The sequence below is a fragment of the Vanessa cardui genome, chromosome 17 (genome assembly GCF_905220365.1).
Source record: "Vanessa cardui chromosome 17, ilVanCard2.1, whole genome shotgun sequence".
Lineage (NCBI taxonomy): Eukaryota > Metazoa > Arthropoda > Insecta > Lepidoptera > Nymphalidae > Vanessa > Vanessa cardui.
This window is the reverse complement of record NC_061139.1, coordinates 2,624,746-2,652,682: the sequence shown is the minus strand read 5'-3', so window position 1 is coordinate 2,652,682 and position 27,937 is coordinate 2,624,746. Positions and strand designations below refer to the sequence as shown.

The window sequence follows — 27,937 nt, the reverse complement described above, 5'->3', positions numbered from 1 at the left end:
TCCACTGAAAAAAAATCTATCTCAGACTCGTTTACAATGATAAGAAGATTTAGGTCCACCCATCCTGATGCCCTTATTCCAATTTTTGTTAGAGTTGGCCCAGCATACTTTCTTCCATACTATTCTTTCTGACGTCTTCTCAGAAGTAATATTATTCCTAGCCATATCGTATTTTACAAAATCCATGCATCGTTTCTTTGATCGTCCCTTTCTCTATATCCATGCTTTTCTCTCAAAATGGTCCTCATTTCTCCGCGTAATAAATCCATACCATGACATGTGAAATTAGTTAGATATGAAACAGGTATAATATTGAAACAAAAGAATCTTATTATAACGACTTAGAGATCGAATGAACGATTTAAAGTTATAAAAAAACTCACCTCTTAAAATGGTTTCGATGGTAATTTATCTCGAACGAGGAAATCGGAATTAAATTATCATGAATACATGTTTACGTATTTTCCGGTTTTAAATTTCTGAGTTATTATTCATTTTAAATTAGCAATTTGTATTATAATTATTCATTTATGCATGCTTTGTAATAGAGTGATATTATCTTATGTTACAGTCAAAATTACTTTTTTTTTATTTACATGGGAATCCTTAACACGAAGTCTTTACAAATATGAATTAAAAATAGTTACTGTATAAATATTGACCGCGTGGAATGATGGCAAGTGTTGATTTTTCATGAATGTCCGGTTTCTATTTGATTGATGGATTGTTTCCAAATAAAAGGTTAAGACTCCCAACAAAAAAAAATATTTATTAATTTTGTATATTAATGTATATTAATAATTCGTTAAATATAGAAATCGGTTGTATGACAAGGTGCTAAAAATATAAAGGGTTAGTTTTATTTTGGTCGTCATGTTTAATTGCGTGAATGATCCCGATCGCCCCTCGGGAGACTGAGAGGGTACAGGTAATGTGTCGCAATCGGTGAGGCCCACCTACGACCCTCACAAAGGTTGGGAGACAATTTTATATCTGGAAATGGACAGACTCGATGGACTTCCTGTAGACGTATTATGATACCCAAACTGCAGTCAGACAGTCTTATGTAAGAATTGGTCAAGAGTACTTTTAATGAAAAAGAATCTGTAAAAAGTAATTTTGATCGGGATAGAGTTGTGACTGAAAAATATGTATGAAAATATAAATTGATTGAGTAATATGTCAACACGCTTAATTGCTGAAGTTATGAAATGTGATATGTACCTACTTGGAAGAAATATAATGCTAAAATCGATACAAACAATAATCATATAGTTTTTGACGATGTTACTACAACATTAACAATAACTTAGATTTAATTAAAATATTTAGTCTACCGCATCCCATTTAATATCATAGTACAGTCATTTAGGAGTCACTTTAGATTCAAAGCTCTACTGGTATTCTAATTGCCGTCCATTCCAAGTTGATTTCGCTTTGCAGCATACGTAGGAAAGTTAGACAATCAATGCATAATGAAGATGTTCGTTTTGAATTTTACTGATGTTTTTATTGTGATATACTACTTGTCGACGAGTTTAGCCGTGTTCTTCTCGTGTTTTAAGGGTTGGTCGTCAGAACTAATATAAAAATTGTCTTATGTAAAATTTTATCAAAATCCGTTAGCACCGACCTTTCTGCCTTAAATCGGCTATTCCTACTTCCTCTCTGTTATTGGCAGCCCTTGCTTGCTTTAAACTTGTTACTAGGCTACGCAATAGGTGACCTTTTGTCATTATGTCACTCATGATACACCAGGCAGACCTTACCTGGATTCCGGATATTGATGAAAAAATAATAGGTAAATTTTATTTTACTGGCTTGCCTTCGCTGCTTAATTTCGCATTTATAATATTAGTATAGAATATAATCTATAGATAGTTTTGGAGCAACGCTTCAACATATAAAATTATGATCATGGTCTCTATTAAGTATGTTTTAATGAATTGCTTAACGACTGGTTCAGTAACTTTAGGAAAAATCTGTTTCGATTTCTAGTCCTCGATTTTTAGTCCTCAAAGGTTGTGCATTTAGCACATGACATGACAGTCAAAGACAGAAATTCATTACAAACCGCGTTATGGCACTATTAAATCATCAAACCACAAAGCGTTATTCGTGTCATGACACTTAAAAAAACGGTCGAAACGCACTGTGACGGAATCGAAAACGCAACAACCAAGTGTCTTGGATTTCATGATAACTAGTAATGGCCATTAGGAAAAGACATAACGCGAAGGCCGATGCAACCTCGATACGACGGACAAGTTAATGGACTCATTGCAAATCCCTTTCCTTATTATACGTGTAATATATGTATGACAGGGTACCATCGAGATTGTTTGCTTCGGAGTCAAAATATTAACGAAATAATACAACAAATCGACAGCTGAAATGTTTCATAGGCCTCGACACCAACTTTCATATCTGTCTTGTCAGCTAACATGCCTTGTTTTTCTGACATGAAAAAAGAGCGATTGACCTCACTAGCCATCCAGGATCAAATCTCAAAACTAAGTGATTACAATCAAAGTATTTAATCGGACTCTGCGATATAGATACATGTACAAATATTCTGGTCGCCAGATGGCAGGTTAACCAATGGGCACTGTCAATTTATGAAGCATAAATTACTTCCTATATCGTCGTTTCGAGTTGTAAGATGTCATGTTCTCTGTGCCTGTAGTCAATCTAGCTCCCTCACCCTTTATCCGGAACATCTCAATACAAGGTATTACTGTTTGGTGGTCATTCGTAAGTTGTCAGCGCTTTGACTGCTCTCAACATCGTATCAATATATGTTTCTATATTTAAATTTTTATATACTCCTTATAATATAATCTGTATCACAATTAATCTGTCAAATCGTTACATAATGCACGTATGTGTTAGGCCAGTATGTTATGACTTTTATTTGAAATGTACTAGCCTGAGAGAATGTACGCTTTGCCCTTGGTGTTCAGGTCTATAAATTATCATGGTTTTGTCTCGAAAGCATAACAGCGGAGACACAGACAGATGCATTCGAATTTTTAATATTAGTATATATTTATCATATCAGCAAGTGAATCGTAAAAACGTTGATATGATCTTGTTAAACGTGAAGGCCGCTGACTAATACAGATATTTTAGTAATTAAATAAATGGCTTCGGTTCTTTTTTAGTTTACTTTTTTTATTATGAAATATTTCAAAATAGATACGAATGTTATCAGCGATAAAAATAATTACGAAGAAATTATGCCATATAGATATAGCACAGGTGTTCGTTATCATTTTGACAGATGTGTAGAAGGAATATATAATTAGATAAGTGGCTGGACGTTCAACATGGTGACCGAGTGCCGAATTCTTAATTGTTATCAGCTGATAGCTGACTAATTGGACCAAAATATTTGCCTAATCTATTTGGCTTTAGGCCCTGGTAGGTACCACTCTTAAGGTACTATATCTTCAAACAGCAATATTGTGTTATTGAGTTTCGGTTGGAAGGGTTAGTAAGCCATTGGATGTAGAGTGTAAGGGAAGTTACATCTTAGTTCCTTAAATTATTGGCGCTTTGATTATGTAGAGGTTAATACAGCATCATTATCGAAGGCTATCACTTCTTAATATGAGGTGGGCAGGCAAGTCAAGAGTCCTAAGCCACTGGTTAAATAACCGAATTTGCCGGTTTTATAGCCAGCTTGAATTCCACGAAAGAAACATACGCTACTTATTATGCCCAAGCACCTCACGACTAGACCCTAAAATGCAAGCGACCAGCAGTAGTAGATAATAATTAACCCGAAAAATACTAAAAAGGACGTCTGATATTCGACTCGTCTGGTTCGTGGCCATAACCTTGGCTTTGTGATCGATAACACTAACCGTTTGCATAATTCTCCGTTCCAGATTGCTTTGGAATTCAGAATTATATTAGTACTTTTAAAAAGTCATATAAAAGTATACGAAGCTGTTTTTTATTAAATTTTAAAGGAGTTAAAGGTCTGTAGTATAAGGAAAGCAAACAATATACGTACATTTTTTTTGCTGCGGTGGCATTGCTACATAAATCAAATTATTTCATTAAAATTGTTCCCTAATATTAATCAGTACAAATACAAGTACAGAATTTTTTTATAAATATTACGAAATAACAAAAAAGGGTCATATTGATAAATTTTCGTCACATAATTTGATAATTCTGATGTTCAAGGAATACTGAATAATATGAGGTCACGTGAACATAATCACTGTTAGTGAAGACAAGCGGCATCTGTGTTAAATTGTTTGATAGCCTTCAGGTCAATTAATGTACATTACGATTAAGCCGCCCCAGACCCAAACAAGACTCGCCTTTATAGCCCACTGTTTTATCGGTGATAGGGTCTTAGGCCTGATGAATCACTTTTTATTTTTATTATGATTCATTTTAATCATTCAATCTTAATTAGATAGTGAATAATTATTTTCAAAACATTGAAACAGTTACAAAGTCCAATATTTTTTCGTTTTTATTTATGTACATTGTTCTTTTAATATTGCTTGTTTGAAGACTGGTATTTAAGAATTTTATTGTATGTATATATACGACGTAAAGTAATAAATAGTCTTTTAATTTTTTATTACTGGACAATGGCCTCCCAAATTTTGAAGATTTTCATGCTTACCCTACAACGCTGCTAAGCAGGTTGGAGATGGTTCTTGATAATTTCCTTCTATTTTCTGCTGAGCACGAATTTAAGTGTTTGTCCTGGGGCTTATCTCAAAATCATCCAGAGATTACCCTCACCCTCACCCTGATTACCAATATAACGGAACGAAATTATTTATTCTTATAACTTATAGAAGGAAAATAATATAATTATTACTTAGTGCCAAATTACTGTTAAACGTTTGTGATTGAATTGATGAACATATCCATATATTGATAGCCCTTAAAGTTCAATGATTTTAATAACGAAATTCACACTTACCTAGTCATGCAACAAATGTGTATTTATAAGATTTTTTTTCTATTTCACAGCCGATCATCGACAAGTATTGCCCAGATCTCGCAGCCGAGGGCCTTACTTGCTGCGACAGAGAGCAATTGCAGAACTTAAACGACAATATAATAAAAGCAGAGAATATTCTCTCAAGATGTCCGTCTTGCCTGGACAACTTCTACAAGCACATTTGCGGGATGACCTGCTCGCCGAGACAGAGCGAGTTTCTGATGCCCAAACTAGAACAATTCAATTGTAAGTATCCATCATCCCCTTCGATTCTTTAGATTTTTCTGCTCTGTTGTCTGCGTCTATAGCTATTAAAGTCTTGCGAGCCGTGTGTGTAATTTATTAATAAAGAAAATGTTGTGATATAATAGTGTTTGTCCGATCTCTATGTGTGATTTTTTATTACTTTGCTAATGATCACATATTTAACAAACATATACAGCAGAAATTCATCCAATTTGAGCACTTCTTGCAAGAAATCCATCCTATAAACATTTTCAGGTGAAGTACACAAATGTCTGAAGTATCGTGGACGATAAATGTCCTTCAACAACAACAACAACAACAACAACAGCCTGTAAATTCCCACTGCTGGGCTAAAGGCCTCTCCCTTTGAGGAGAAGGTTTTGGAACATATTCCACCACGCTGTTCCAATTCGGGTTGGTGGAATACACATGTGGCAGAATTTCTATGAAATTTGTCACATGCAGGTTTCCTCACGATGTTTTCCTTCACCGCTGAGCACGAGATGAATTATAAAGGCAAATTAAGCACATGAATCAGCGGTGCTTGCCTGGGTTTGAACCTGCAATCATCGGTTAAGATGCACGCGTTCTAACCACTGGGCCATCTCGACTCTTTCCTTGAAAGTGTTAATATACTGTTGTTTAAACCACGAGGCTTGTCATCGATCATGAGAGTTTTAAATCATCCTTTTTTGTTATTGTCAATTAACTTGTCTGTTTTTTATTCCAGCTACACACAAAAGGGTAGTGGAAATCAGTTATCATCTCAGCGCGACGTACATGAACAACACGTACAGTTCATGCGCGAATGTAAGTAAATATTTTTTAAATAAATATACTCAGTGGTATTTGCCTTCCAGCAAAAACAAAATGTCTGCAAATAGACCCCTTAACAGTATAAGTTATCAATGACCATCAAGCGCTATAAGACAAATTAACCATTTCTTACAACAAACTAAACACTTGCGACTCCAACCTTGGGAGCATACACACACGTTCTTCAAACTTTTTTTTCGCGAATCAATACCTATTACCACAAATTATTATTATTTATATTCTAGATTTACCTAACATATCAATTTAATGTCAAATTGATTGAATTGATAATTTCCCTTTACCCCTCCTGCCAATGGAATTGACTGTATATTTAATTTAACGAATTTAATTGTTATTTCCAGGTCCAAATGCCATCTACAAACCAGCTCGCCATGGACCTCATGTGCGGCGACTACGGTTCCAGTTTCTGTACTCCACAGCACTGGTTCGATTACATGGGCGACAAGGACACGCCGGCTGTGCCGTTCCAGATTAATTACATCAGCGGAGATGAACCAGTTGATGGGTTCACGCCTTTCAACCCATCCACCATGCCCTGTAACGTCGGCTTGCCTGTTAGTCTTCCAAAGTTTTATTTTACAAATGTCCAATTGTCGAAAAAAGACCATCTTCAAAAATATCCGAACATTCCTTTTTCAACTTTTATTGAATTTTATAAATTTTATTTGGAGGAGTTTATAGCTACCGACTAAAAAATAAAATTATTGTACATAAATAGGCGAAAAAGATTCTTAAATGTTTTGTCTATGCCCTATTTATTTATAGATTATTTGAATTGCAAAAATGTACATAATTAATATTTTACTGTTCCACATCAGTCATTTAATTGTTACGTCAGGTACTTCGAAGAATAGGCTTTATGTGTTTGATGTACATGTTTCCTTCTCGTCTGCAATCTCTCAGCAATTTCGTGAATCGACGATAGTCAGTAACAGGTAGCTGAAGAAGCGCGTAATTTGAGATGACCATTGAGTGATTGCTTTTCTAGTGATGATCATCAGATGGTACCAAGTCATTTTCCGAGAGGATATAATGTTGCTTATCAAGGTGACACGTCAGAGGTTTCGCATATCTATGCAACCATCAAATGGTACCAAGTCATTTTCCGAGAGGATACGTTAATGTTGCTTATCAAGTTGTCACGTTAGAGGTTCCGCATATCTATGCGACTGCCTTAGGGCTCGTTTTCCCTCAATTGTCCCATCAGTACCCTTACTCCTCAGGGCCAGCCGGGCTGCTCGTGCCTGGACTGCATGGAGTCGTGCCCCGCGCCCCCGCCCGCGCCCCCCGCGCCGCGCCCCTTCAGCATCCACGGCGCCGACGGGTACGCCGTCATCATGGCCATCGTCTTCCTCATCTTCACCACTCTGTTCCTCAGCGGCGTCTACTGCTGCAACCAGCAAGAGAACGTTGTGGGTTAGTCACGCCTGCATTGAATACGACTACGACTACGATTGACTAGAAATTACTAAATAATAATTAAATGCTGCCAGAAATTAAAATATAATATAATTTACTTTGTAAATTTTATATGACTGCATATGATAATATGCAATACAGACATAGACATTTAAGTCACACTTTGGAAGTTCTAAACCTATCTATGTATCTAAAATGACTTTTTATTTAATGTTGTTATAATACATACATATAATGTTTATGTATTATCTATATATATATATAGATTATTTATTGTTCATTAACACCGATAACTTTTATTTATGTTATACACATAAAAGTTATTTTAATCCGTAACACAGTATTAATTAGTACAATTTATATGGTGATGGTTATTATGCTGTAGTAGACATTGAAACAAAACACTAATCACGCTCTTATTGTAATTTCAACTTGGGTAGCACTTACAAGGGAAGTACTACAATATACTCACTGTTATACATCAGTACCGTATTACGTAATATGTACGCAGAAGTATCGACTACGTTCATGCCATTTGTCCGTATAGCCTGCTCCAATCAAATGAGGGGAAAGAATAATAAACAAATTTGACCTTGAATTTAAGTGATTTCATTGGTCGGTATATTTAATAATCATAATATTGAAAACACCATTTTGAATGCTGATACAGTTATCTTTGAAAGTAAAATTTAAGTGGATATAAGTTGTTGTGTTAAATAGTATTTGTACTATTAATAAAAGTATATGAAACAAGAACTATTTATATAATACAGCAGAGCTATTAGTAATTCATAGGTGATGTATATAAATTCAATTTTTTCATTTCTATTCAATTGATTGGAATAGGTTATAGATGGATGGATGGATTATAGATTATTTGCTTTATATATAATATACTAATGGGATAATTGTGCGACAGGACAGATATTATATTAAGAACAATAGTTCCGTAATTGGTTTAATTGGAAAAATACTAAAAAATTCTTGAATGAAAACTACATATATATTTTCTTACAATACATGTTACAAAATTTAATGCATATGTATTTAAATAAAAAAAACAGAGAGAGCAGAGCTTCTTGGTATTGGTGATAGTTATTAGGTAATTTAAATTACCTCAATTAGTGTTCAGTATGAATTAATTATATATTATATAATAACGACACAGACTCGATGGGCAAAGGTACTTGATTGCTGTCAAAAAGTATATTAATCAGTAAAGAATGCAAAGCAATCCAGTGCTGCGTGTCGGGTGTGTGGGTGGGTCTCTAACGCGGTGTGGGTGGCAGACTGGGCGGGCGGCGCGCGGCGTGGCGGGCCCGAGACCAGTCCGCTGCACAGTCATCGCTCCAGTACGTACATACCTCCATACTGTACGATAACGGTAACAGAAAGTCTTAGTAGCAATCCCTACCGTACTTGTGCCGTACTTTGACATCTCATCCGTATTTAAATTCGTATTTCAAACCAGTTATTGGTAGAAGAGCTTTATGCAAACCCGACTGGGTAGCCACTCCCTCATCAGATATTCTACACCCAAATAGCAATGCTGTTGTGTTCCTGTTTGTGAGGTGAGTGAGCTAGTATAGCGACAGGCATATGGGATATGACATCTTAGTTTCTAAGGTTGGTGGCACATTGAGGATGTAGAAGATGTGAACCAACCCAGGGTTGCGATCCAGGCAGAAGGATCTGTGAGTCCACAATACAAGCACAGCTGACATTACAACTTGGTCCTTGTATCTTATCAATACATATATTTCTGAAATATCAAATTTCCCCGGGCATTGGTTGCTATTTTATTTGTAACAAGGAGACATACAAGCAGGTGATGTCCGTAATCGTTACTGGTTATCTGGTTAATTGTGTATGCTTTACCACCATTTTTACATAAAATGGTATCATTTAATTTGTAGTGTTAAATACAAAGACAAAAAGTAATGGGTTTTGGTGTTGTGGTGCACTTATTATAATTTTTACACAAATGGTATTTTGAAATTGCATGTAATTATTATTTCCTTTACTTAAATCCTTATGGCATATATTAACTGCATGGTGATATATTATGATATAAATTTTAGTGTATATGTAATATTCAAGTATTTCTTTTCATATAGAATATATGTACATAGATATATTATTTGATGTATCAGTGTAAGTTTGAATATAACGTGCTAGGATGAGTTTTGAGTTTTTGTCGTTTTTTTCAACGAATCATATATATCGTATATTAAGTTATCATATTTGCAAACAGGCGTTGCTTCAGAGAACAACCAGGAAATGGCTACCAATCCCACATCAGTTGGTTGGTCAGCAGATCAGCCGGACGGTGCTGAGGACGCGACATTCTTTGAGAAACTCGGCGCGGAGACTGAGACAAAATTGGAGGATTTCTTCCAGTGGTGGGGTTGTTTAATGGCGTCGAAACCTTGGATTGTCCTATTCCTGGGTAAGTTTTAAAAGACGAATATTATTTGACAACAAAATGTCACTTTAATAGAAGTGCCATAACCTAAATTGTTATTGGTTTTTATGATATAAGAACATTCTTTTCATATTTTTCTTGTAAATCCTATCTATGGAAGATTCTCTATATCTCTGTGTCATATGGTTATGTAAGTTATTAGTTTATACTTTTACTGTTTTTTTTCAACCTTAAATATTATTATGATATTAACTTATAAACGTAAATGAAATTATTTCAGTGATGAAATTTAAAATTTAGGGCAATATTAGTTGGAATAACTTGTCATTGCGAATTAACTAAGAATAGTTGAGTCAATGCTTATGCAATAATACTTTAAAATTTACGATACTTTACGAGCTCATTAATTATTTTTTTTGTTGAAATAAAACTAGCTATAATGGATTTGAATCGCGTATATTATTTTTAACATCCCGACGTGTCGAGCACTTTACGGGTAAACCCGTGACCACGAATGCTGTAATCCGTTATAGCTAGTTTTATTTCAATGTGTAATCGCGCAAATTTAAGACAACATTAAATTTTTTGTTATTTCAGGTCTATGTGTAATCGTCGCCCTCGGGCACGGCATAAGGTACATGCAAGTGACTACAAATCCGGTGGAACTGTGGGCCGCTCCGAACTCTCGCTCCCGTCTCGAGAAGAAGTACTTCGACTCGCACTTCGAGCCCTTCTATAGGACTGAGATGTTGATCATCAGCTCGAAGGGCCTGCCCGACATAGAGTACAACTCGCCGAACGGTAACGTCATGTCGTTCGGTCCGGTGTTTAACTCCACTTTCCTCTTGAAGGTCCTCGATTTACAAAATAGGATTATGGGTGAGTAAACGTTTTATGTATTTAAGAAAAAGTGATTCATGTTTAATATAAAGGTTATGACGTAAAACGAAACGACGTAATTCGAGACATACTAGATTGCTTTATATATTTCTTTTTGCCTTGACCTTGAGTCAAGTGATTCTCTATCTTTCCTATGCTGGAAATCGAAACAACTGACGTATGCTTGAGGATTAGTGTTTTTTTTTTATGTTATACGTTGGCGGACGAGCATATGGGCCATCTGATGGAAAGTGGTCACCATCACCCATAGACAATGACACTGTAAGATATATTACCTTACATCGTCAATGTGCCACCAACCTTGGGAACTAAGATGTTATGTCCCTTGTGCCTGTAGTTACACTGGCTCACTCACCCTTCAAACCGGAACACAACAATACTGAGTACTGTTATTTTGCGGTAGAATAACTGATGAGTGGGTGGTACCTACCCAGACGGGCTTGCACAAAGCCCTACCACAATGTAAAAACATTGTGCGACGTAAATCGAAACTACTAAGTCGAAGACTGCCTGTTCACTATATTATCTATGACCAAACTGTCTCATTATCATCAGTATAATGTAGCAGTGGTCCATTCCTATCTTCTCATTCCCAAGCCCTGACTTTAATGTCCTTTTCCAATTTTTCCAGCACTGGGCAACACAAGCCGCATCGAGGACATTTGCTTCGCGCCGATGTCGTCACCCTTCAGCGGGCCCGTGACGGCCGACAACTGCGCCGTGCAATCCATATGGGGTTGGTGGGAGAACGACCCGGACCAGGTCACCGACTACCTGGAGGACAACCAATACCTCGAGAAGGTTCTCTCTTGCTCCAAGTAAGTAGAAATAAATAAAATAATAAATAAATTGTTAAGAGCAGAGATGGCCCAGTGGTTAGAACGCGTGCATCTTAACCGATGATTTCGGGTTCAAACCCAGGCAAGCATCGCTGATTCATGTGCTTAATTTGTCTTTATAATTCATCTCGTGCTCAGCGGTGAAGGAAAACATCGTGAGGAAACCTGCATGTGACAAATTTCATACAAATTCTGCCACATGTGTATTCCACCAATCCGCATTGGAACAGCGTGGTGGAATATGTTCCAAACCTTCTCCTTAAAGGGAGAGGAGGCCTTTAGCCCAGCAGTGGGAATTTACAGGCTGTTACTTTACTTTACTTTTTTTTAAATAAATTGTTTATTGGTTCTCAAATTTCTGTTACAATCATAAGGCAGAGACCTTCTTTTAAGTTTAAAACCTGTGTCAGAAGGACTCGCTCTTCCCATAAACATACAATATTAATTATAAAAATTCAAATTAATAAGATAACAATTAAATAAAATAGAAAAAAGAACATGCAAAAAATGCGGTGTGCGTGTGTGCGTGCGTGCGTGCGTGCGTGCGTGCGTGCGTCTGTGAGTGTGAGTGTGAGTGTGAGTGTGCGTCGTTCTAGCATCAAAAGAGCTTCTGTCTGATCATATGTTAAATTTAGTAACCATGATGAAGTAGAGCGTGTCACGTGTAAGGCTTCGTCGGCGTGACACAGTAGAACTGACCCGTGTCGTATGTCAGGAACCCGTACAGCTGCCTGTCGGTGTGGGGCGGGCCCGTGCTGCCGGGCGTGGCGCTGGGCGGCTTCCTGTCGCCGGCCGAGCCGCTCTCCAAGACCTCGCGCTTCCACCGCGCCACCGCGCTCATCCTCACCTTCCTCGTAAACAACCACCACGACAAGGAGAAGGTACACACGTGTTATTATTTGAAAATAATTGAGAGGGGATGCTAAAAATATTGTTTAACGAGCTTTCTAGATCAATTATATTTTCCTTTGGCAATTTACCTATATAATAAATTAATTAGATTATTATAGTACGACACAACTTAGCTGTCGCATCTGCAAAATTCTTAAAACCGATCGCATCCGAATAGAGTATATGCGCTATCCCCAATTATCAATATTTATTTCTCATGTGAATATGATCTTTGTACAAACGTAATAACTTGTAATATCATATGACCTAATATATTCGTCAATTTAACGCGTCCGATTTACATGCACTTGCTTTCTCTGACGCGAGAATCTATAGCGACGAATAGCGTCGAATGGCGCGATATGGAGCTATTTCTATTTTTTAGGTTTTATTTCCATCCCATTGCATTTTCCGATGCTACATCTAATTTTTGTCGTACTATATTCGAAAACCTATCGATTTTTTTTGATTGACTGACTGTATAAAAATTTTACATTAAAATCAAAGATGAGACGAATGAGGTGAAATAACTTTACACTTTATGCAATTATTATAATATAATCATCATTTAGTATTACATACAGTATAACAACAATGTATCTTATTCATTTTGTTCAAATTTTAAAACTAATATTCCATATTTACAGCTGAAGCCAGCTCTCGAATGGGAGGAAGAGTATATCAAGTTCATGAAAAACTACACTGAAAACGAAATGCCCTCGTACATGGACATCGCTTACAGTTCAGAGAGATCGATCGAGGACGAGCTGGACCGAGAGTCCAAGTCAGACATATCCACCATCCTCGTGTCCTACTTCATCATGTTCGCTTACATCACCATATCGCTGGGCAGATTTACCACATGCTCCAGGTTACTGATTGACAGCAAGATTACACTTGGTCTGGGAGGTAAGATGTTCATTTCATATATGACCTATATTTTTATTCCTATGAGTGAAAATTATAGTTACCAGTAAAAAAAAAAGTATATACATATGGACACATATGAAAATAATGTATAATTTTGGCGTGTACTGTTTATTTTGACGATATATCTATACACCAACAACAACAACAGCCTGTAAATTCCCACTGCTGGGTTAAAGGCCTCCTCTCCCTTAGAGGAGAAGGTTTGGAACATATTCCACCACACTGTTCCAATGCAGGTTGGTGGAATGCACATGTGGCAGAATTTCTATGAAATTTGTCACATGCAGGTTTCCTCACGATGTTTTCCTTCACCGCTGAGCACGAGATGAATTATAAAGACAAATTAAGCACATGAATCAGCGGTGCTTGCCTGGGTTTGAATTCGCAATCATCGGTTAAGATGCACGCGTTCTAACCACTGGGCCAACTCGTCATTTATCATCTCATATATGACCCATATTGTTATTGTTACGAGAGAAAATTATAGTTACCACTGAAAAAAAAAAATACTATATACATATGGACACATATGGACATAATGTCTAATTTTGGCGTGTACCATTTATTTTGGCAATATCTATACAATGAATATTTTTTTTAAATGTCTACAAAATTACCAACGACGCATCATGTTACAGGTGTGCTGATAGTGCTGGCGTCCGTGGTCTGCTCCATGGGTATCTTCGGGTTCTGCGGCGTGGCTGCGACGCTCATCATCGTGGAGGTGATCCCGTTCCTGGTTCTCGCCGTGGGCGTGGACAACATCTTCATCCTCGTGCAGACCAGCCAGCGGGAGCCGCGCCGGCCGGACGAGACCGTGGCTCAGCACATCGGCAGGACGTGAGTGACTGCAGCTCCGGCCCGAGCCTCTCCCGTGTGATCACGAGAGGAGGCCTCTCCCGTGATCACCCGATACCGTTTGGACTGACTGAGCTGTAAAGTGCTCGAAACGTCGGGATGATAAAAATAATTAATACACGCGACTTAAATCCGTTAAAACTAGTTTTATTTCAATGTGTAATAATCGCGAAAATCTAAGACAACGTAATTAATATTTCCCGGAAAATTCTGGGGAACTACTATCCGATATCGTTTGGTGTAACGCGCTCGTTTCGCAGGCTGGGTCAGGTGGGCCCGTCAATGTTCCTGACGTCGGTGTCGGAGTCGGTGTGCTTCTTCCTGGGCGCGCTGAGCGACATGCCGGCCGTGCGCGCGTTCGCGCTGTACGCCGGCGCCGCGCTCCTCGTCGACTTCCTGCTGCAGGTCACGTGCTTCGTTGCGCTGCTGGCGCTCGACACGCGACGACAGAACGACAACAGGTAACGCACACACACACACACACGCACACGCACACACACACACGCACACGCACACACACACACGCACACGCACACACACACACGCACACACGCTCGCACACACACACACACGCACACGCACACACGCACACACACACGCACGCACACACATACGCACGCACACACACACAGGCACACGCACACGCACACACGCACACACACACACGCACGCACACACACGCACGCACGCACACACACGCACGCACACACACACACACACACGCTCGCACACACGCTCGCACACACGCTCGCACACACGCTCGCACGTTTCTTGGTAGTAGGGCTTTGTGCAAGCCCGTTTGGGTAGGTACAACCCACTCATCAGTTATTCTACCGCCAAACAACAGTATTCAGTATTTTTGTGTTCCGGTTTGAAGGGTGAGTGAGCCAGTGTAACTACAGACACAAGTGACATAACATCTTAGTTCCCAAGGTTGGTGGTACATTGACGATGTAAGGGATAGTTAATATTTCTTACAGCGTCATTGTCTATGGGCGATGGTAATAATAATAATAATTTATTAACACCCAAGAAAAAAAAATGTACACAATTTTGTTATCTAAACACAATGCTTATTATCTATATCTAAGGTTATTACATTTGCATCTTTTGTATTTGACCTCTGACTCTGAAAACTAATATAAATTGTGATATTAGAGTCAGCGATTCCTCAAGAATAAATTGCACACTAGATTTTTTAGAAACGGAATGCTTTTAAAAGTGTTGTGAAAATGGTGATGGTGACCACTTACCATCAGTTGGCTCATATGCTCGTCCGCCAACGTATAACATAAAAAAAAACACTAATCCTCAAGCATATAGTCAGTTGTTTCGATTTCCAGCATAGGAAAGATAGAGAATCACTTGACTCAAGGTCAAGGCAAGACGAAATATATAAAACAATCTAGTATGTCTCGAATTACGTCGTTTCGTTTTACGTCATAACCTTTATAAAAAAGTAAAGTAACAGCCTGTAAATTCCCACTGCTGGGCTAAAGGCCTCCTCTCCCTTTGATGAGAAGGTTTGGAACATATTCCACCACGCTGTTCCAATGCGGATTGGTGGAATACACATGTGGCACAATTTCTATGAAATTTGTCACATGCAGGTTTCCTCACGATGTTTTCCTTCACCGCTGAGAACGAGATGAATTATAAAGACAAATTAAGCACATGAATCAGCGGTGCTTGCCTGGGTTTGAACCCGCAATCATCAGTTAAGATGCACGCGTTCTAACCACTGGGCCATCTCGACACATAACCTTTATATTAAACATAAAACACTTTATCTTAAATAAATAAAACGTTTACTCACCCATAATCCGACCTATACTGTAAAAAATTAAAAAAAAACGTGCGAGTAACACTGGGCGACGCAGGTTCGACGTGCTGTGCTGCGCGACGGGCACGAAGGCGGACGGCGCGGCGGCGGGCGAGGGCGCACTGTTCAACTTGTTTCGCTATGTGTACGTGCCTTTCCTCATGAAGCGCGAAGTTCGCGCCTCCGTCATGATCATATTCTTCGCCTGGCTTTGCTCCTCGGTCGCGGTGAGTCTAACATTTTATTCCCTTCTTTCTAAAGATAATTTGAAGTTAAATTGACTATGTCCGAATTTATTTGCATTTTGCTCCTAAGCTATCTATCACAGTGTTCAATACTGTGGCCGTAAGTCTAACATTTCATAATTTCCCCTTCTTTCTGAAGATAATTCGAAGTAAGCAAATTGACTGTTTCCGAATTTATTTGCTTTTTGCTCCTAAGCTATCTATCACAGTAATCAATACTGTGACATCAATATAATAATCTGGTGATGTATTATCTGCGCCGTTAACACTGACACTTTCCACTCTTTTAGGGAGAAGTTTGTATATATATATGTAGTTAGTAAAACATGACTGGCATTCTGACTTCATGTAACTGAAAGTTCAATGCGATGTATGTCATCATTATTAAGAAATCAATATATTTCTAGAATAGATTACAAAACATATTCATTTTAAAAAGCCTTTATTAAGATATACACATTTGTATATATCTCTTCTCTTCGTAACTCTATATATAATGAGATTTGTTAATAACACGTTGCAGAATTTCACCTGACATACTTGGTTTCATTCCGACAGCTTTTTTCTAAACATAACATGAATTATCTCGTTTCGAATCTACCTCAACAATATAACTGACAGTGCTGTCTTTGAAACAGAGTATATTACACTTGTAGGTGTGTGGCTGTAAACAATAATTGTATTATTTCAGGTGGCTCCTCACATAGACATAGGCCTCGACCAGGAACTCTCCATGCCGCACGACAGCTTCCAGCTGAAGTACTTCAAACATTTGAACCAGTATCTGAATATTGGCCCGCCGGTATACTTCGTCGTGATGGATGGATTGGATTATTCAGATCGAGACGTACAGAACATGGTCTGCGGAACCAGATATTGTAGGACTGACAGTATTGCAATGCAACTGTATTCTGGTTAGTGTATTATGTGTATTTCATTGATCATATAAAAAACTTTTCTCATATACTCATAACATTCTTTAAGTAACATGATTGTAAAATGTTGTGAATGTATATTTTCAGTTGATCCTTTTTATCAATTTCAAATAGGCTATTTGACTAGTTTTTAAAATCCATTTTATATTATTTAGTAGAAGTTAAGGAACCCAGTAAAGCACAGTTTACAAGAAAGTGACTTCATCACAAGCCCGGCCAATCAGGAGCGTTTTGTGTCACGTGACAAACGTTTGAAAATATGCATTTTTATTTATTGATTTTTGAATAAACTAAGTATTATTTTCAACTTTCGTTAGTAAATAACCATTTTTAAACTCATAATATGCAATGATTACAATAATTCACAATTTATTTTTCGCATTCTCAAATAGCCTATTAAGAAGTTACGTAATATAATTTTTTTATTATAATGTTATTTTAATAAGTCAATTATTCTCAATTTCAGCGTACCGTACGCCGAACTTAACGTACATCGCTCAGCCGCCGAACTCTTGGCTGGACGATTTCTTCGACTGGGCTGCATCGTCAGCCTGCTGCAAGTACTTCCCCTCAAACAGCAGCTTCTGTCCTAACGATTACTCGAGTAAGTCTCCAAAATTATTCATTCATTCATTCATTCATTCATTCATTTTGGAAACATACATTATTGAATACATAAAAATTTTAATACTTTTTGTATTACTTTAACCTAAATTATTTCCTATGTTAAATAATTCATACAATTTTTTACAGTTAGAGTATAGATGCAAATAATTATTATTAAATTTATTTAAATTCAAATTTTAAATTTAACAATCTTCAGAGATAATTTAAATTAAATTAAATCGGGTATAATTGGGTATAAGGTCGCTGATAGTATCACTGACATCACAATAGATACAAGATACTTTTTGATTTTCCTCTTAATAAAAAAACAATAATTTCATAACAAACTAATATATTCAATTTCAATACATATTGTGGATAATAATAAAGACTCAAGAAGATCTGATCTATGTAGAAGAAATGATAATAATTTTTTCGTTTCGTTCCCGTAGCGTCTCCGCCGTGCCGCAAGTGCGCTATCCCGCTGGAGGGCCCGGAACAGCGGCCCAGCTCGACCGACTTCCAGCACTACGTGCCCTTCTTCCTGCAGGACAACCCAGGGTTCTCGTGCGCTAAGGGCGGCCACGCGGCATACTCGCACGCTGTCAACTATGTGAACAACCGCACACACACCCGCATCGGCGCCACATACTACCAGGGTATGTCATGTTTTATATTTTGTGTCATATAAATATGAAAATGGTTGTGGTAGAATGACCCCGATATATCCTCAGAAAACTATCTGTAGTGTAAATTTGATAGATAGGATTTCATAGTCAGTTTAAAAGGCTATATAAGTAGAATAATGTGGTCGGTTACGGCGGACGATCCGCCGTAACTGAATCGAACAATTTCGGTTACGACGTCCAATCTAACAGGAAACAGACCAATTAGTGTGATGAGCGAATACAGGTGCACTCTCTACTCTGTCACTCTAATAATCCGATGGGACGAAGGACGAAGAGTTCAAGCTCAGGACCAACGGTTCTACGTGCTTTCCGAGGTACGAGAGTGTAGTGGTGGTAGTGCCTTAGTACTGAAAAACACACAGAATGCTCAATAACTTTTGAACTTTGGTCTCATATCAAGCCACTAGATCAACGGGAGGGGCTCAGAGGGATACATGTGCGTGAGGTTCGTGTAATGAGCGGCTTAGTGGGTATCTGTATGCATGCGGTTCGTGTATTGATTGGTGTATTGGTTGGTTGTTGCGCGCAGGCTACCACACGGTGCTGAAGACGAGCGCGGACTACTACTCGGCGCTGCGCGCGGCGCGCTCGGTGGCCGCCAACCTCAGCGAGACGCTGAACCGCAACCTGCGCGACGCCGGCAAGAACTCAACCGTCAACGTCTTCCCATACTCAGTCTTCTACGTCTTCTACGAGCAGTACCTCACCATGTGGCCCGACACGCTCAAGTCAATGGGCATCTCCGTGCTCTCCATCTTCATCGTCACCTTCATTCTCATGGGCTTCGACCTCTTCTCCGCTCTGGTGAGTTTTCAATGCTTCGCATGGCGAGAAGCCAGTTAAAGTTGAGGAGTCTTGAACGTTTGTAAATCGTTTGTTTCCCGTTTCCAGGTGGTCGTCATTACAATCACGATGATCGTAGTCAACCTCGGCGGTCTCATGTACTGGTGGGGTATCAGTCTCAACGCCGTGTCGCTGGTTAATTTGGTAAGTGGAACGGTAGATTCGGGACCCAGTGACAGATACAGGGGAGGGAAACCGGGACAACAGCGCTGACGAGTTATAAATATTTAGATATGATTGAGTTTTATTGGTATATTACCAAACGTGACTGATCCAAAAATACGTATATTATTGACAAACCATTGTCTTTATAATTCATCGTGCTCAGCGGTGAAGGAAAAAATCGTGATGAAACTTGCATGTGACAAATTTCATAGAAATTCTGCCACATGTGTATATCACCAACCCGTATTGGAACAGCGTTGTGGAATATGTTCCACACCTTCTCCTCAAAGGGAGAGGAGGCCTTTAGCCCAGCAGTGGGAATTTACAGGCTGTTGTTGTTGTTGTTGTTGACAAACCTGCCGGACAGAAGCGGCGAGTAAGTTGAAGTGGGTGAGTAACACATAAGGGGTTGTCCATTAATCGCGTGATCTTTTTTTAGCATTTTTTAACCCCCCCTCCCCCATTGGTGATACGTAGTGAGGTTTAAGACCACCGCCCCCTCACCCTTCTCAACATCACGTGTATTTTTAGTACCTACAACGAATCTTAAAATTTTCTGAATATTATCTTAATTTAAATACAGGTATAAACTATAATCTTATTTTATTCTTGTTATTTGTTTAAAAAATCGCGCATTAGACGAAAAAATAATTACACGAGATATCTTACTATACACCCCCCCCCCCTTTTTGTGTTATTTTCGTGATTTCTATCAAACCCCTCCCCCCCTTTCAAGCGTCACGTGATTAATGGACAACCCCTTAACAAACTGTTAGTTTCATGAAGGATTAAGAAGTGTAAAGCAAGTTTAATGATTGGAAATACTTAATGATTTAAGTAATCATATGTTGTACTTAAATCAGCCTCATAAAATAGCTATGTCTATATGTATAGCTATGTATATATGTATGTGATTAATGGACAACCCCTGTCGCTCGCAGGTGATGGCAGTGGGTATTGCGGTAGAGTTCTGCTCGCACCTGGTGCACTCGTTCAGCGTGTCGGGCGGCGGCGGGCGAGTGGCGCGCGCGTCTCACGCTCTGTCCACAATGGGCTCGTCCGTGCTCTCCGGCATCACGCTCACCAAGTTCGGCGGTATCATCGTTCTCGGCACCGCCAACAGCCAGATCTTCCAGGTGACCCCCACTCTCTAACACCCTGTAGAATACATATATCCAGGTACGCCTCACTCACTAACACCTTGTAGAATACATATATCCAGGTGCGCCCCACTCACTAACACCTTGTAGAATATATCCTTACGATATTAATTGTAAGGTGATTCTCATTCACATACCATATATTGTAAGGTGATTCTCATTCGCTTACCTCATCCATCGTAATTTAAATAGATGTAGTACACTTGAGTACAACAGCGAAAAAGTATTGTGCCATGTGTGTGGCTGTCATACGCAAAGTTTTTGTTCCGGGACTTTTGTCGGCCGAGTGATGCTACACTACTACAAAATAGTTTTTAGTAGTGATGTGCCGAGTCGTCGTTTTGGTGGATCGAGTTGACTCGAGTCAGTTTATACGGTATTCGAATCATGACTCGATTCCCTCGACTCGAATTCTATGTTTGGTATTCGAATACGGATTCGAGTCCGGCTGGACTCGAATCAGTATTTCAATTCCGGCTGGACTCGAATCAACCCTCATTACCGAGTTTTTTTCGGCGCCATTATATAAAAACTAATAGAAATCACTTCACTTCTACTATTAAAAAACAATTAAATGAATTCACTTAGTAAGTCAGTACTTAGACACAAAATAACTGCTAACTGACAGAAAACAAACAAATCAAAACAAAAAGTTGCAGGTTCAAACTTGTTTGTATTGTTAGAACAGCGCCACTTCATTGCTTAAGTAAACAGTTTGTGAGTACAAGCGAGTTAACAAAACTCGTATACTAGACTCGATTTAGCAAGTACGAATCGATTCTTCCTGACTCGAGTACCGGAATCGAGTCCGGTGTACTCGAATCAAAATAAATTGGTATTCGAGTAAGCGAGTCCAAAGCAGGAATCGAGTCTGACTCGAGTCAAACCGTACTCGGCACATCGCTAGTTTTTAGTGCAGAAAAACTCACTATCTATAGCAACTATTTGTTGCGTATATTTGGATTGAAATATTTATGTTTAATGTGAATGAACTACACAGTCCCCAATGTAAAATTAAGATACTTGTTCCATTCTCATATAAAATATAATGTAACCGCTGTTACTCTTATAGGTGTTCTACTTCCGCATGTACTTGGGCATCGTGCTGTTCGGCGCGGCTCACGGTCTGATATTCCTGCCCGTCATGCTCAGTTATATCGGTAAGTAAATATTATGTAAAATCCGTTTCATAGCAACTTGTAGACAGCTTCAACAAAAACCTATTGGAAGAAGAGGTTCCAAATTTCGATTCGATTATAACAAGTTCATATAGATCGATGAGAGTCAGTTAATAATTATAATGAACTGTCTGTGAAATAAAATCAAATAATAACTTTTAATCGATTTGAAGGAACAAAAATCGATTTGAAAATAGTGATATATCGATTCAATTCGAGTGAGCGCAAAATGTCATAAGTTTGCTGTCAAGGTAACGAATTCCTCACTTCATAATACTCATTTATAGTTGAACTGAACCGTCAGAGTTTATTTATCAACCAATGTTGGTGAACTAAAATCGAACTGTGTGAACCTTGTGTAATGTACAGTGGAACTAGACAAAATTAATTCGAAAATAGGCCAAGATTTCTAACGCGGTAAAATATTGATATTTTAGCAGATATAGAATGTATTAAAATGTTAAATTTTAATTAACATAATTGAAAATGGTTCTCATTGAAACTGTCCATGACATTGCGTTCATTCATGATCATGTGACCTGTTGAATACGAAATATTTTATTCATTATCATTAATGCAAAGAAAAATACTCCTATATGCTCTTTCGAATACGAATAATGACTACATTATCGTTTCATATAGTTGTACACACATTTGACTTTATGTACAGATTAAAATACTTTTTATATTGCTTCGTAAAATGCAACGTTGTTCATCAATATTGTAGGGCAGGCGAGCAGAATTCTTAACAACAAACAAATAGACGGTTAATTTCTCACTGTTAGTCTAAGGCCTCCTCTCGCTCTGAGGAGTAGGTTTGGAGCATGTACCACCATGCTGCTCCAACGTGTGTTAGTGGATACACATGTGGCAGAATTTGGTTCAAATTAGTTGGGTTTCCTCACGATGTTTTCCTTCACTGCCTAGTACAAGATGAATTATAAACACAAATTAAGCACATGAAAATTCAGAGGTGCTTGCCTCGGATTGAACCCGTCAATCATTAATTAAGATGCGCCCATTTTAACCACTAGGCCATCTCCACTTCAATTAATACAGTTTTATAGAATGTTTATTAATAGTCATCTAATTCTATAATTTAATTGCTATTTTATTCTAGAATGGATTTTGTTTAAACCGTAAAGTCATGGTTACCGTGAACAAATTATATTTTTAAATTGTGAGAATTATGCTCATCTGCTGTTTATGTTTTTTTGTATTCTTTCGACTTGCGTAATTTCCTAGTTAAAGCATGACCTTTTTAAGTTTTAAGTTGATTTTATGCACATTTTTATTTTTGCTTCTTTGTATATTGGACCTTTTTTAAATTAAGTTGAAAATTAACATATATGTTCCATATAATTATAAATTGTACGTATTTTGATATGAATGTAAAATTTATTTCATTGGATAATATGTGTATATCTTAGGGTATGTACAATTTGTAAAGATATGCTTTTATATAAAAAAATAATGTGGCTTGTAACGAGTCTTTTTTGTGATTTAAATGTCTCTAGAATCTAACCAAAGAGTTTGCTTAACTAACCAATGAGGTAGGAGGTATATATAACTATATTATATGCATATTTAATTTCATAAAGTAAAGAGTTTCGTCACACTTATTGAAACTACGTGATCTAGTTTCAATAGTAAATAACATTAACATAAATTCATTTAAAACTACTAAACTGTGTTTCTTTAACAATTTTTAAACAACTGTTGAAAATTTGAAAATAGAACTATATAACGCCACAAAGAAGTATAAATTTCAGTTGACGTGTATATTCTAGAATAACGATAGTTACGTCTTTATTTTATATAATATCAGATTGTTTAAATTAAACGAATGGAATATAAACTAATATAAAGATAACACAGAATAGTACAAAAGAGTTTGTCTATGGTAAATGAAAACATTTTGTATCTGTGTCTGTAAATAAAATTGTCTACATGTAGAAATGACTTTGTGATAAATCTATGAGAATTAATACAAGTTCGACAAAGGTAGGTTAACACAGTTTAACTTATATATTTGTTGTATAGATTCCTTTGTGAAAAAAAGTGTGTGAAACCCCAATATTACATACAGCTTGATATATTTTGTGACACCCTAGTATGGTTATTATTTATGCAAATTAGTATATGTGTATGTTATATAGCTTCTGTCTATTGTTGCTTTGCACTTTATATTTTGTTAGTTTTTAAGATAACTATATTTATTTTGATTTTGATCTGATGTTTGTATAGTTAGACTTATTACTAAATAATACTATATATATATAAAACCTCTTCGGTGTTATATTACAGTTCATATTTCATCATGATGGTAAAACAGATCTTAACTGTCAAATCGTTTGAAAAAGATGTTTAAACCGATGAATTTGCATTGTATTTGTACTAAGTGGTCACCGTTTTCAGGCAATGATCATGTTGCCTTTGCCACTCGATTATAACCCAACAATGCAACGTCTACATAGCTATGCTACTAAGTATAACTAGAATTATAAAAAGCAGCTATTGTTTCTACAAAAAATTAGAAAACTTTTTTCAAGGTCATAGGGAGGACTTCGTAATAAGTGGTGAGGGTGTGCTGCTGATTTATTAGAAATTATCAAAATATCCTTTATTTATACACTACTTTAGAGTCGGTATTTTATTAAGATATAGAAGTTATATGTAAATCTACTATAAAAGTTAGGAATTCTATTGTGGAGAACCGGTAAGAATATCTGGAATTACTCTTTCTGACGATTTCAATGACATTGTTCAACTATTGAGGTTATAATCTAGTAAGCAAAGCCGTGGCTGGTCCCCGCGGGGTGCGGGGGTTGCGTGTAGTGAGGTGACACGTGTGTACTTGCAGGGTCGCCGGTCAACAAGCAGAAGCTGGCGCGTCAGCTGTTGCGCGGCAAGGAGGCGGTCGCCGAGACGTCGCTCACGCGAGTAAGCGCGCCAACACACCGACACTATAACTTTGACACGCTACTCGCGTGAACGCTTGCACGCACGAGACTGGACCTTCACGTCCGGGGACTTTGACTGTACACGAATCAGACAAACAGATATAACGATACAATCGTTGCATTGTAACTTGATAATCGGCCGTTTTGAGCTATTGCCGATTATTGTATTATTGTATGTTTTAAAAGAAGAATTAAGTCAAATGCCCTGTCGTTTTAAAACTCCGTTTCCGATTGTCCATTCATTTCGCGTCTCGCTCACTCCTTCGATATTCAATCTAAAATCGTCTCTATGCAGTTGATTTATGATTGATTATTGATGCGATGGTTAGGGAGGTAGCTTGCACGTTTATCTTTGTACCGCAGAAGTGATGAGTAAGTTATAAGAAATGAGATTTTAACATAAGCTTTGCTACTATCGCTATCGTGATAATGTTAAAATTTTGTTTCCTCAAATTGAATGGAACAATAGTGACGTGTAATGTTCAATCTCGTTTCGATCACTAACTTATCGATATATTTTTTTTATTTGTAAACAAAACTGGTTGAGTGTCACAGCAATATTGCAAATTGATTCAAACAGCTGTCGAACTTAGTCACTTGTGTTTCTGCGACATTTAGCAACTTTCATTTGTATTTCTGAGTAATGTTTAATGTCAGAAAGTTGAATTTGTCGCATTAACTTGTACACGGGATATTGGTACTCCCTTTCTTGATAATAATATTATTAGCATTTATATGTAAAGGAGATTTGCAATCGGCTGCATAATGTAGTTGATTTTTATTGAAATTATAATAAATAGATGATGTACAGTAATAGAGATTTTGTCGCATTGCAATGTTCCTTAAAGGGTTCGGTTCTAACCACTGGTTGGTTGAAGGGACCTGTAGAATAATTAATTTTCCTTCAAATTTGCATGTTTCGTATTTCATGTTTAGATGTATATTGACATTAGTCATTCCTAATATTTCGAATTTAATTATTTTGATAATGTTATTTATCGATACATCTGCGTTTACGTCTCTACAATCGCATTTGAACGTAGTAGCGTCGTGTACCCGTCGTTGAGACCGCGATGTACTTATATCGATACGCCTAAAGGGACGCGCGGATCAATTCGAATATACATAGTATATATTATTATATGTGTACGTAGCTAAATCGTGTTATATAATATACTTCATAAAATATTGCACAAGGCTTTAATTTCGTTGACGCATATATAATTTTCATAATTTTTATTATCTGCGCTTCGACGCTTTATTTTTTTTTTTTAATATTTATATTCTGTGCTTCATGTATTTCATAAATTATAAGTTATCTGGAAGTATTAAATTATGAAGTATCTGAAATAATATTAAATTATTTTTAATTTAATTTATGTAATCAATAAGTTCCTTATATTTAAAAATTTTAGTTCAGTCCAGAACAAAGAGTTTAAATATTTAATTAGTGACCAGTAATAGTAATAGATGTTGAGAAAAAAACATTTTACATCCAGTGACGTTCTATAATGTTAAATAGGTATAATTTAATGTAACAGCTGTAGGTGAAAATAAAGATAAAAAATATTTTTAGAAGATTGTACTTGAAATAAATTTTATATCGATTTCTTTTATCGGCCACGTAGTTAGACATTAGTTATAATCTCAAAGGCTAATGATTGGAGAAATTAAATTTCTAAATTGGAAATTGACGATAGTTACGTCAAACTATTCGATCCCTCTGATAGAGTGATGCTTAGTTGGTGAGATGCGATTTTATACGCCGCCTAGAATTTACATTACATATTCTGTTACCTTTAAATAATGCTAATTCTGTGACTATATAGTCTTTGAATAATTTAAGGCAGCACTAAAACATAAGCTGTCATTTTTGAACCATTATCATTGCAAAAGATCGTGTAGTCTATGCTTAATATATATATTTTTAAATTATATTATATTTTGATATCGATCTTTTTTATGATCAGCAATTTATACCATGAGGTTATAGATTGGAATTATTAAAAAAAAAAAATTTAAAATTGGAACAATTGTTTTTAAAGGAGCGTTTGCAATGATAGTGATTAGAAAGAGAGTTATTATATTACGGATTAGTATTATTTGCATTAAATGATTGTTCGTCAATTGTTTACAAGGTAAGTGAGAGTTCCGTCGCTGGTTGTAAAAGTCCTGTCCGTGAATACGATTTATTTTAAATTTTTATTGTGTTTATTTACTCAACTAACAATGGGAAACGCTAGGTATTAACTTAATTCTTAAAAAATGGTGTCGGTTTAATTCTTTCTTTTTTTTTTCTTCATAAACGAAATATAAAGAGGCGCGTATTTTTGCAGGTACGCCTTTAAAGACCAAGGAAATTAAGAAAATATAATTATTTATATCGTTTGTAATGTAGCTCTTTTTTGGTGATTTTACGATTTCTTTTAGTTTAGTCAAATGTGATGTTATTTCCTGAGATTTTCTTAGTATTGCCCTCTATGTTCCTATATGATTGTATAGACGATTTGTATTGATATCAAATGAAATATGTTATCGAATTGTCGTAATTAATATGCAAATATAAAAAAAAAAAATTGTAAAAAGATTCGAATGTTTTTTAAGAACTGAATCTCCTACTTACTACTTAAAGTTAGTACTTAAATAGAGGGAAACGCTTTCATTGTCCAAAGGTTATGGTTTAATTTAATGTTATAACCGACAACTTAATGTAATAGAAATAAATTACGTTTTTTTTTTATTTTCTTTTCGTTTTATTTTTAGTCTAGCACCTTTGCATGGCATGAGCACTACGCTGCTGCCATATCATTGCATGGAACGCTTATTTACAAAAAACACATCTAAACCCGCCATTATTTTAAAACAATTATTATTTGTTTTTGTTAGATGTTAATAACATTTTGTAATAATAAAATATTATTAAATATTTGTATAACTAATTTCACATTCCTCTTTATTGGAGTAAAAATTAAGTGATACAAGTATTAATAAATTAATAATGATGGCGG

The 27,937-nt window shown here is 36.8% G+C and overlaps 1 protein-coding gene across 6 annotated transcripts in view; it reads left to right on the top strand.

The window, feature by feature from the left end:
• Positions 1–27,937, top strand: part of LOC124536773 (NPC intracellular cholesterol transporter 1) — a 65,639-nt gene that overhangs the window by 33,956 nt on the left and 3,746 nt on the right. For 2 of the 6 annotated variants that reach the window (XM_047113363.1, XM_047113367.1), the window contains exons 3-22: positions 5,008–5,224; positions 5,955–6,034; positions 6,403–6,615; positions 7,285–7,477; positions 8,770–8,832; positions 9,735–9,929; positions 10,503–10,784; positions 11,437–11,623; positions 12,360–12,525; positions 13,183–13,444; positions 14,104–14,305; positions 14,584–14,784; positions 16,204–16,372; positions 17,082–17,304; positions 17,792–17,929; positions 18,384–18,590; positions 19,150–19,424; positions 19,512–19,607; positions 20,570–20,764; positions 21,861–21,948. In XM_047113363.1, the coding sequence (XP_046969319.1) occupies positions 5,008–5,224; positions 5,955–6,034; positions 6,403–6,615; positions 7,285–7,477; positions 8,770–8,832; positions 9,735–9,929; positions 10,503–10,784; positions 11,437–11,623; positions 12,360–12,525; positions 13,183–13,444; positions 14,104–14,305; positions 14,584–14,784; positions 16,204–16,372; positions 17,082–17,304; positions 17,792–17,929; positions 18,384–18,590; positions 19,150–19,424; positions 19,512–19,607; positions 20,570–20,764; positions 21,861–21,948 (3,652 nt within the window). Of the gene's footprint in view, positions 1–5,007; positions 5,225–5,954; positions 6,035–6,402; positions 6,616–7,284; positions 7,478–8,769; positions 8,833–9,734; positions 9,930–10,502; positions 10,785–11,436; positions 11,624–12,359; positions 12,526–13,182; positions 13,445–14,103; positions 14,306–14,583; positions 14,785–16,203; positions 16,373–17,081; positions 17,305–17,791; positions 17,930–18,383; positions 18,591–19,149; positions 19,425–19,511; positions 19,608–20,569; positions 20,765–21,860; positions 21,949–24,829; positions 27,668–27,937 lie in introns of those variants that run through there. The other 4 variants (XM_047113364.1, XM_047113365.1, XM_047113362.1 and 1 more) reach the window with 4 other exon arrangements.